This window comes from Rhea pennata, chromosome 2 (genome assembly GCF_028389875.1).
Source record: "Rhea pennata isolate bPtePen1 chromosome 2, bPtePen1.pri, whole genome shotgun sequence".
In the NCBI taxonomy this organism is placed as follows: Eukaryota; Metazoa; Chordata; class Aves; order Rheiformes; family Rheidae; genus Rhea; species Rhea pennata.
In genome coordinates, this window is record NC_084664.1 from 37,557,836 (window position 1) to 37,569,202 (window position 11,367).

Sequence of the window (11,367 nt, forward strand, 5' to 3'; positions counted from 1 at the left end):
GCTAGCGCGGGTCCGATCCAAAACGTTACCTTACTCCCGGCCAGCTATCGCAAGCCCAACGCTCCCCTTCTTTACGCTGCGAAATATATATGTGGTGCAGCTATTTGAACAGTAGTGGGAATTGGAATTTGCCACTCCACGCTCAGTTTAGAAAAACTTAGCAAATTTGAAGGGCAAGCAGTTCAGTGTGAAAGTATAATATTCAAACGCTAGCTCCGATTAACAGTTACCTTTAAAAAAGAGCTGTTATTTTACTAAAGTCGGCCATATTCCCGTTGTGGGTTTCTCTCCAGACGCCCCTCAGCTGTATCGCTCTGGGGCACGGTGTGAAAAAAGAAGATACTTCTAATAACACACTAAAACAGTCATCACTGACTGTCGCTAATGAAATGCAACTCGAAGCATGCAGGTCACCCACACCTCCGACCTGAAACACATGTAATTTGCGGTGTGTCTCATACAATAATTACCCAGCTTGCGAAACAGAAAGGAATAAATAGAAATATTCACCTGGAGCCGGAGCAAGTGTAATGCACAAGTGACTTTCTCCAAGTAAATTAGCTCCTTCAGGAGAAGGTGTTGTAGTGAAAGGGAGAAAAGGTGCCTGCCCCAGCTCTGCCAGCGAGGCAGACCGCCAGGTAGCTGCCTGCGGGCAGCAGGTACGGTCAGGACAGCCGGGCCACCGAGGGGCCGCAGCCCGCGGGCTGGAGCCCGGGCCCGGCCGGCCAGCTCGTTCCCTTCCCCTCGGGATGATGCTCCCAGGAGAAGTGACCGTCTGCGGCTCCAGACAGCCCCAAAGTGGGATTTTGCTGCACCGCTGAAAATGCCCCTAAGGCCAGGGCAGGCCGCGGAGGTGCGCGGCGCAGCTGCGGGCCTGCTCGGCGCCCTCCCGGCCTTGTTGAGCCTCTGGGCTTCGCTTTCACTCTCTTGGCCGCCCGATGGGCGAGCTGTGCCGTACCATGCTGTGGGAACTGCTTCCCCGTCCCCTCACAGACACGGAGACCCTCTCCAGGGCAGAGTCCGACTGCAAGGCCTCATAACCGGCGATCACATATGCACCTCTCCTCCGTAATTTTCATAACAAGGCCAGGGAAATATGATTCAGAAAGTCCCTCACTGGTCCCTGAAGGGATGACACAGATATTCCCACGTTCAGTGGCTGCAGGTCACATCGCAGCTTTGCTCCACTTGAAAAATCTCGGCGTTCCGCAGACCTGATAGACCCTAAGACCTGCAAGCGGGAAGCCCAATAACGCCCGGAACATCTGCTGCGCCCTGCTGCTCTCGGAAAATCCGCACGCATTCGGAAATGCTGAAACAAAACGAGCGAAAGGCCCCATATACTACAGCTTCCTGGAAAACAGATATTTCTCCTTCAGGTACTTTTCATGTAAGTTATTACACGCAGGCGTTACAGGCAGATCTGAGTGTCAGAACGCTCTCTGTGCTGATCCCCGCAGAGGTAGGTCCTTTTGAATTTCAGAAATGTAAGTCTAGAAGTCTACGGTTAGCGCGGTATATGATACTTTTAAAATTTACCGTAAAGGTTTCCCAATAACTCTAATTAGAGACGCAGACCACCACAGGAGAAGGAGGCTGGCGGGGAGGGGGGGGGGTAAAAGAGGCAGAAGCAAACCTCTCTTTGTGCCCGGCAAAACTCGCTGGCCGCTCACGCAACGGTCAGACACGCTCCTCACCTCAAACCGAGATTCCCCCAGCAGGGCGCCGCCGGACCAAAGATATGCGCCAGAAACCAGGCTCACCAGTCTCCTGCCAGCCTCGACAAAGAAGGAAAGAGTGACATAGCCTGTTCCAAGCCTTACATATCCCTAAGGCCCGTAATAGCGTGTGTGTGTATATATGTGTGTGTGTGTGTATACATATATATATATATATATATATATGTACATATACATATATATGTTTCTGCAGAGATGCATATGCACAGTGCCGGGCAGCCCGGGCCGGTTCCGCGCGCGCAGGTGCACGCGCGCACACGGGCGGGCGATGCGCGGGGCAGCGCGGCGGCGGCGGCGCTGGCGGCGGCGGCGCTGGCGGCGGCCGCGAGGTGGCGCCCTCGGCCCGCGAATACCGGCGGCGGCGGCGGCGCCGCGAGCTGTCAAAAGTCAAGGTCACAAATTGCCTCCCCCCCTTCCCCCCCCCGTCAAGGTCAAGGTTTAAGGCCTTCCTAGCCCTGACGCTGCAACCGATACCCGCGCAGGCATCGTCAGGCTCGGCGATAAACCTCCAGCGCCGCAGTCCCCGCGTTAGAGGGGCCGGCGGCTGGTTTTCATTTTCCGACAAGAGCTGCAGCACTACATTGATATCATCTCTCTCTTTCTTTCTTTCGTTTTTTTTTCCCTCCCCTATCCCCTAGTCCCTCTTCAAAATACCTGACTCTTTAACATTACTAAATAATTTACAACTTAGAAAAGCTGGTTATCAGGCCTGCTGCCCCACATTAATACCATCAATAATATATATATATATATATATATATACACATACAGATACACACACACACACACACATACACACACACACACACACACATATATATCAACTACATAATGGAAGACAGCAATATTACAGTTACAAGGTAGATATATTGTATTTCTTTACGAAATGCACTTAGGTATCGAAAAATAAAGAGTATTTCTTTCAGGTTTTATTACAGTGACTATTTTATTAACAGTATTAATACTACTATACCTATCTACACGTCTTGGATTTCCATTTTTTTCAGTAGAAATATAAAAAAAAATGAGGGTGCACAAGTACATTTTCACAGTGCGCTGATTTTTTTTTATTTACAAGATAGCTTCTTATAGTGAATAAAAACAAAATAATGTGCTGGTTGAAATAACTGATTGGATTAAAAGGTGCTGTAAAAAGAATCCCTAAACGTTCTAATGCGGCCTCATAACAGACAATAAACAAGGAGAAACGACTAATTACTTATAGATCAAAATATAGATTATATAAATCAAAATACTTCTGGGGAAAAATGTATTTCAGTTCGAAGTTCTCGGATTTTTTTTCCAGAAAGCATTTTTTTTTTACTATAACGTAATGCCAATGCTCATGTTTTTGTATCCACCCAGAGTCAAACATTTAAAATTTTCCGGGGACTTACAATATTAATTCTTGAAGATCATTTGAGGTTTAAAATAGGCAGAGTCTTTAAAAAAGGAGCTATTGTACGGTCTGCAGGAAAAAAAAAAAACAGTTCAGATGAAATCATCTACTGAAAATAAAAAATAAAAAAGAACAAAAACAAAAGAAAGATATCTCCAAGCAAATATTTTCCTTTCTATCCCCAATAGTTTGCGATGTTCTTATTTTGCTATCAAGATAAATCCTCCAGAGCTTCCTTCATTACTGATGTCTCTGAAATCCTTATTCAGTACCATCGAGGTTTATTATTACTTTTTTTTTTTACATTAAATGCATTGCTTAAAAACATACAGTAATTGTACTTTTCTTTCACTGTGGTTTACCTGAGCAGTCATTCAACAGACAGTTTGGATTGCAATGGAAGAAAAAAAAAGCTTATGTGTACACATCGACCTCCTCACTGTAACCAGCTCTCAGATCGTGGCCACGAAGAGTGTTCTAAAATAGCAAAGTCGTAGAAGTACTTACAAGTTTCTCACAAAATTGTATGTCTTAACTGAAAGTGAATCTCTCAGGGCTGGGTTTTGGGGATTTACAGTTTGTCAGTTACACTGTCTGCTTTGGATTTCGGGAGAACTGTCAGTTTTAACCATTTGCTACAGCAATATTAAAAAAATGCTATAATTCCAAAGATACAGATCTCTTGTTCTGAAAGAAGAGGTTCATTGTCTTTTCTTTTTTTAATTATTATTAATAATTATTTTAATCTGAACACCAAAAAAGTCCTTTTTGTCGTGAGCTGCTGCTTCTCCATTTTAATCCATTAACTGGTAGTCTTCAATTTGTTGATAACTTTTTTCTCTTTGACCCTTCTGTTTTGGAACCAGATTGTGACCTGTCTCTCTGACAGATTTGTAGTTGCCGATATCCTTCTTCGTTTGTCTTTGGTTATGAATTTATTTGTAGCATATTCCCTTTCGAGTTCTTTTAACTGAACCTTTGTATAAGGTACTCGTTTCTTTCTCCCACGTCTGTAAGAGTTCGCATCTGAGGGATGCGAAACGACGTCTGGAACAGAAAAACCATGCACGCAAGCGTTATAAAATCGTTATAGCTGATTGGGACATCTTCATATGGTACAGAGGTTAGCGTTACCGTGCACTTCTACGTCTGCCTGCTCTCTAGGCTTAGTTTAGCTGCAGAAGCATTGCTCAGCATTTGAAATTTCTCTTTTTCTTTGCTACAGCAAGCAGCTTTTAGGTGTGGAAAGCCCTGCTGCTGTCAGACAGACAACCATAATAAAAACCCGTGAAGTCCCGAGAAGGGGGCTAGGAGAAACTCTACCCGGTCGCTGCAATTTTGCAAGGGTGCAGGCTGCAGTGTTTACGGAAAAATCTCGCTAGGCGCGAATACTTCATACCTTTAGCAGCCTTTTTTCAGCTGTTTCCTTTCCTAGGGCGCTCGGCACTTGGGGCGGGCTGGGCTCCCCGGGTGTTTGGGGAGGGGGGACCGGGGGGAACATTAGTGCCCTGCCAGCCGGCGCCGGGGCATGTGCGCGCAGCCGGCGGGGGCCGGGGTCAGCCCGCAGGTTATCTCGCAAAATAAGCGAGCGGGGCGAGCCGGGGTCGGGGGCGAGGGCCGGGGGGGGGGGAGGGGCCGAGCGGTACCGGGGCCCGGGGCGGGGGGCCGGGGGCCATGCAGGTGTATTACCCGGGAGGGCGGATTTCCAGAGGTGCGGCGGCTGGCTCTGCTCCTTGGGGCAGTACACTTGCCCGTTCCACCCGTTGGTGATGGCCCACGGCTGGTAGCTGTCCATGGGGAGCAGGGGGTCGTGCCTCGGCTCGCCGGGGCCGCCGATGGTGGGCACGACGGGCATATCCAGGTAGCCGGGCACCGGCTGGTAGGGCCCGGCGGCGTAGCCCTGGTAGAAGGCGAACTCCTTGGCCCGCGACGTGAAGTCCTCGCCGGAGACGGAGGTGTCCATGTACTTGTCGGCGAACGTGGAGGCGGGCTGGGCGCAGGACTTGATGGCGTTGTGGTGGGTCATGCGGCACGGGTAGTAGCCGCTGCCGAAGTAGCCGTAGGGCAGCGCGGGGCCGGAGGAGCTCTGCACGGCGGCGGAGCAGGGGCTGCACTGCTTGACAGCGGGCTCGGCCATGCCGGCGGCGGGGGCCTCGCTCGACGTGTAGGCGGCGGCGCTGGGGGCGGCCAGGGGCGCGGGGTGAGCCATCAGGTTGCGGCAGGGGTTGGCGGCCGCCGCCGCCGCCGCGAAGTTGCTGCCCGCGTGAAACCCGTCCATGTTCTTATTGATCTCATCCAGGCTGTTGTCGTAGAGGAACATGACGGGCTCGATCCAGCGGGGGTGGAGGAGCACGGAGGCTGTCATAGCCCGATCCGCATTGAGACTAGTGGCTCTTTTTTAAAAGCCCCAAAGACTGAAAAAAGAGATACTAAATCTCCGGGACTTGACCGAGGCTGACGCGCCAGCGCCGCGCCAGGCGCGCGCCCATTGGGCCGCCCGCCCCCACGTGATATGCAAAGCAGCTGATAAACATCTGAAGGGATAAAGTGGAGATAATTAAAGCGGGCAATAACCGGGCCGGGGCCGCCGTCGGGGCCGCGGCGGGCGCCGGGGCCGCGGGCAGCGCCCCGCGCCGCGGCACGCCTGCCCTCCGCCTCCCTCCCCGCGGCACCCGGCCGCCGGCGTTTCGGCCCTGTTGCTGCCGCGACGCGTTCCCCGAGGTGCAGGGCTCCCCCTCCCCGCCCCGGCACCCCCCTTGCGTGTGTGTGAGGGGGCTGCCTTGCTCGGCTTGATTTTGTTGTGTGTTCCCCCCCACACACACCCGCCTCGGACAGGGGGCGGCTGGGCTGCCTCCTTCCTTCCCTCTCTCTGCGTCTTAGACGCCGGCCCGAGGAGCCACCTCGCCCCGGAGAGGGTTGGCGGCGCCCCGGGCAGGTACGAGCGCGCGGGATGCTGGCACGCAGGCCCTGCCGCGGACCTTGGCGGAAATTGCTCCCAAGGCCGCACGCCGGACCAGATAAGGGGTTGCAAGCTCCAGGGGTACTTACTTTCTTTATTTCTTTCTTTTCTTTCTTTTTCTTTTTCCTTCCTGCCCATCGAAAACCAAAGCCCCATGTCGCTTCTCTTGCCACAAAGCCTCCGAAGTCAGATAAGACTGACTGGAAACTCAGATTTCTCAGGATGGGCTCGGGGAACGGGAGGGTTAAATGGAACTCCGTCGTAACTCTGCTGTATTATTTGTTACAGTAATAATAAAAGCCGGGGCCTACAATTCGGCTTGAAGCTTCTTTGGCTGTAAAATATCATGTCGGATTGTATAGCGTGCGTATGGACCCACGATGCTCTTTTGTGCTGGGAAAGACAGTTTCTTGACTGAAAATGCTTTCTTGATGTTGTTGTTCTTTTTTTTTTTCCTTTTAATGGTCGTATCTCTATGTGAAAGAGATCTAGAAAATATTTTAATTCTTTTTCACGAAAATAAAGTTCGGAATTTTTCAAGAGAGAAAAAAAATCCAGATTTAATATTCACCACCCTTCCCACCGACGCGGATGCGTTTCCCCTCAGTATTCAATTATTTGCACACAGCCTTGAACTCAAACTGCTCTATCACAGAGCTACCAATAAACTTGACCTAGAGCGGCATTCGTCTCATCCTTAACAGCTCTCAGCCTTAATGCGTGTGGACAAAACATCCCCAATTCTCCCATATTGAAAACTAATTTTTGCAATTGCATGTTGCTTTGTTTTGCGCCTGACAGCTCGGCGTATTTATTATACTATTGTGCTTCCCATTGACGTTGTAGCATTGTTTTGCCCGCATTGCTACAAGCGTGGAGTGGTCCTGGGACGTACATTGTTACGGGCAGGCTTTTCCTTGACCATCGCAGGCAGCACATCTGCCAGCTGTGTGAAATATCCCTTTGGCACCCATGTATTTTTCAAGGTGGTTTTTACGTGCGATTGGTTGGGATATGTGAAGTTACTGTCATTCCTCTGGTAATTTAGCAATATTTTAGCAACTTTTCCCTTAATTGTAGCCAATAAACAGTTCCCATTTTGACTTTGCTTACTCTTTTCCGCATTCTTTCTGATGGCCAAAAGCAAATATTTATTCCCCGCATATTTTCCCTTTTCTTTCAGGCTCCAGTTTTGAAACCTGTGGATTCCCCCGGTCAAACATTGCTTGACTGCCATGAATTGGGCCGGTTTGTTTTCCTCTGGTTTCTCGAGCTGCTTTTCAAAAACGCCTTGCAGGGGGGCGGGGTGGGGGGAGAAGGGAGGGAGGCAGGCCAGCTCTATGGGGCAGCGCTGCTTTACATGCGGGTTAGACACGGCTAGAGGCCAAGGTCAAGTTGAAAGTTGCAGTGTAGCCAATGTGAGAACTGTCATTCACAGCCTGAAGACCCGTCTGATTTGTTAAAAACGGGTAGCCATGAGAGCAGTGATCTGCCCGGCTAGGTTCTCTCCCCCCCCCCCCCGCCCCCCCCAGCCCTCCCCCCTTCCCAAACTCTCCTCTCTCCTGGCTGCAGAGCGGTGCTTGCTTATCTGCCTCACTTTTCAAGCCTCTTTCCATAGGCAGGGAGAAGCTCTGCGAAAATGTAACTTAGAGACCCGGTGCAGGGGGGGGAGTGGAGGAGGGGGGCATCCGGTCTGCTACGTCTTGGTGGTTGTTTTTTTTGTTTTGTTTACCCACTTGGATTTGCTCCAACTCTGTGTGCAAAAGGGAGAAGAGAGATTAGATTAAAGAGGTCCCTCTTTCCGTTGTTGTGGGGTTCTTTGTGTTTTGTTTTGTTTTTTTTTTTCTCTTCCACATATCTCTCTCACTCTGGAGTTGTCTTTATCATTAGGAAAGACGACCATGCCTCTGACTGCTGATAAGGGAAATGATACAACAGTACCCTTCCCTTGTCTGCTGTGACGTGGGTGGGAATCGCGTAATTATACCATTTTCTCAAAATAGTGAAAGAAATGACATCTGCATGGTGCATATTCATTACCACAAAGAAAAAAAGTTATCAGATTGAGGAGCTTATGCGTTTGTTTTGCTGTCCTAATTTTGTGATGACTGACCTATAACAAATTATTGACACCGGAAAGGGAGAAAAGCTTCATCCTTAAAAAAAAAAAAAAAAAAAAAAAAAAAAAAAAAAAAAACTTTTTTTCCCCCCTCTAATGCCCAGTTTTCATTCTCCAGCTATGGGGCTGTAATTCCTTCCTGCCTTAATGGGTATCTGCCTTTCAATATTAGAAAGGAACCGTGAGGGCTGAAGGCATTGAGCAGAACAGATGTTATTCGAAAATCATGGACCCTGTAATGAACACCAGGGATAAAAATATGTTTGAGCCATTCCCCTCGCCTTAAACATATACTATTCCCTGCCATTTCTTCGATAGCTTTTATTTTTTTTCCCCAGTACAAGCTCACTAAATCAACCAAAATTAAGCAAGAACTTACTTGAATCCATGGATTGGATTTGGTCATTCTCTACAAACGGTTAATTTGGGAAAATTAATTTGATAACCGATTACTTCCATTTATGTAACCTAAAGACCAATCGAAAGCTTCTTCCATTTTCCCGTTTTTTATTGATGAGTAAAATTAGGGTATACCAAATACAAGTGTATGATAGAACCTCAACATTTTTCAAGAGGTTTGATGCAAACTTCCGTAGTGCTTTGCATTTGTATGGCGTGTAAAACATCTTGGAGAGAAATACACCAGTGAAATCGTTTCATCTGAAGTGAGTATCAATTCCTTAGGGGGCAAGAGAATGAAGAACCGTTATTAACAGGAGAATTTTAAAAAGTGCTGAATTTTTTCAGTAACAGGCAATTTCTAACTGATTTTGATATTCACAGGGCTGGCAACCCTCGCAGCGCACAGCCATGACCACTTCACATATGTAGAATATGTGTATAGTGCCATGTTCTTCCTTTGGCTGCGCTTCACTCTGCTCACAGGTGTAGGCAAAGGCAGAATTTGGACCTTATAAAAACTTTGGACCAAGACACTTCGTGTTCCTGATGCCATGAAGCCAATGACAGTCTTACCACAGTGAAGACTGAAGGATTTTGGCCTTAAACCAATATATACAAAAGATTTGTAAATCTTCCCATATGATGGGAATATGGCCACTAATTTTTCTAAAGAGGCCTTTAAACTTCTCTCTTCTTAGAGAAACAGCAAGTACTTTCAGCTGAATGTCTTTTTTTTTTTTTTTTTTTTTTTTGGCAAAAAAGAAGTTGGTCGGCACAGAATATCTAGAAGGCTTTTTAAAAACAAGCCTTTGTGTGATAACACACGTGTCCTCCCAAGAGCGCTGCCGCAGGAAAGCTCTGCGGAGAGGAGCTTAAATTTCTGGTAGGATAATCAAAATCGTACGAATACAGATGAAAACCTATGGTTAATCAAAGGAAATACACTCCTACTTTTCCATTCATTGCTTAGAGTCAGTTAATGAGCGTTAAGAAAAATTAGTATTCATTTCTGAAAATATAGCCACAGTTAAATCTCTCTAAAGCCGCTAAAAGATCTTAGCTGATAATAGAGGGGCTAGAGGGTGATCTTAGTTACTAATAATAATCTACTTCTTCACAGCCCAGAAGTTTTGGAAGACATGGGGTAAAACGAGAGTAGGAGCAAGATCCTTAATCGAATTTGATTTTCATGAGCAAATGAAATTTACCTGCCAGAAGGTTAATTTGGAGCTGTCCTGTCACCGCTGTTTTCTTCCATAATTTCTAAAGCATCAACTATCGAGATAAACATTCCCGAGTCCGTTTTAAAGACACTTTGTATTTCAGGATATTCATGTGTTTCTAATGGAACTAAGCAGCTTTACGAGCAGGGTTCGCAGGACATCTTAACTCTCTCCCTCCCACTGAGTGCTGGGGGGGTCCGAGATAATTACGAAAAAAAGAAAAATTCGTAAAAGAAAACGCAGAAATCCTGGAGTTTACCAGGAAAATTTGCTTAGGGCTTAATCCTACATTTCTCTTAGGTGTAAAAGTGACTCAAAAAGCCTCATGCGTGCATTAGATACAAATCTACCTATTACAGTCAACTCCAACGTTTAAACTGCAATCTACTATAAACAAGGTGTGCTCGAAAATAATGTAACTGCTTTCATCCGAAGTACAGGACATGGACTAATCTTTATGAACGAATTCTTAAAAGGTCCCTTCGCTCGGTATTATTTTTATGTTTCAGTTCTAGAAAGCACGCTGGAGGTATTTCCAGCGATTAAACTTAAAAGGGGAATGATCTTGACTTCTGTCTCACGGACAAGGTCTCTTTTTTTGTTGATTTATTTTATTTTTTTCTGTAATATATTCCCAAACGTATTTCCAGAGGGATGTGATAAATTTCTGTTCATGTCTGACGGAGGAAAGCAATAGAAGTCTGTCGTTACGTGCTGGTAGGTAGCAGAAAAATATTTTACCAAACTGTCGTGTAAATAAACCGATGAACGGGAGCCCTTGCAGACTTTCTGTCAGCCACAGACTGTTTGAACGCAGTGGTAAAGTCCCACCTACAATCTCAATTAATTTTGCCTTGCCTTGCAAACTGAGACGGATTCCTTCGCAATCAAGCCTGCCCGTTCACACAAAAGGAGCCGAGAATATTTTTATTTCACTCTTAGTAAATTCTGACAAGAGAGGAGGCCAGGCTGTCTGTGCAGATACAGTAGTTTTATCAGTTCAGTTGAATCTGCCTGTTAAAAACGTCCTAGTATGAACGTGCAGTAGCAATAAATAACAAAATATTACTCAAGTGTAATATTCATTGATATTGCAGGGCTCTTCTCCGATTTTCAAGGTTTAACGTTTCGAGTACAGAATTCCTCTTTCGCCTTATCTATCAGTGAGTCACAATTTTGAAAAAGAAAATAAACCCAGGGTACAGTGAGCTGTAATAGCATATCCTCTCTATTTCTGCTGGAAGCTTGTAATAATTGCTACCACATGATCACATGGTGTATTGTTGCAGCCTGATTACAATTAAACTTATCCCTCCACCTTTTTCATTAGAAAAAAAAAAAATCTTCCAGAGCTTCAGGCCCACTTTGTGTTGCTTTATTTCCCTTTGAAAAGCTGTCGGAGAGAAGCTGAAGTCGCTCTTTCCTTAACAATGAGAGAGAAATCGTTTCCACAAAGCCCTTCTCACCATAACATTCCTGTAATAGCGTGACATTTACATAGCGTCCTGTTAGGAGGGCTCAGTAGC

At 46.8% G+C, this 11,367-nt stretch overlaps 1 protein-coding gene across 1 annotated transcript; it reads right to left on the reverse strand.

Moving 5' to 3' along the window:
- Positions 1–3,940: 3,940 nt before the first annotated feature.
- Positions 3,941–5,503, reverse strand: HOXA13 (homeobox A13). The gene is made up of 2 exons (XM_062567823.1): positions 4,828–5,503; positions 3,941–4,185 (listed from the first exon to the last, which is right to left on the reverse strand). Exons 1-2 carry the CDS (start codon positions 5,501–5,503, stop codon positions 3,941–3,943), a joined length of 921 nt encoding a protein of 306 aa, XP_062423807.1.
- Positions 5,504–11,367: the final 5,864 nt, after the last annotated feature.

Coding starts and splice junctions, on each gene's coding strand:
- HOXA13 (XM_062567823.1), bottom strand. CDS start 5,503: ATGACAGCCTCCGTGCTCCTCCACCCCCGCTGGATCGAGCCCGTCATG. Junction 4,186..4,827: donor CTGGAAATCCGCCCTCCCGG/GTAATACACCTG, acceptor TTTCTGTTCCAG/ACGTCGTTTCGCATCCCTCA.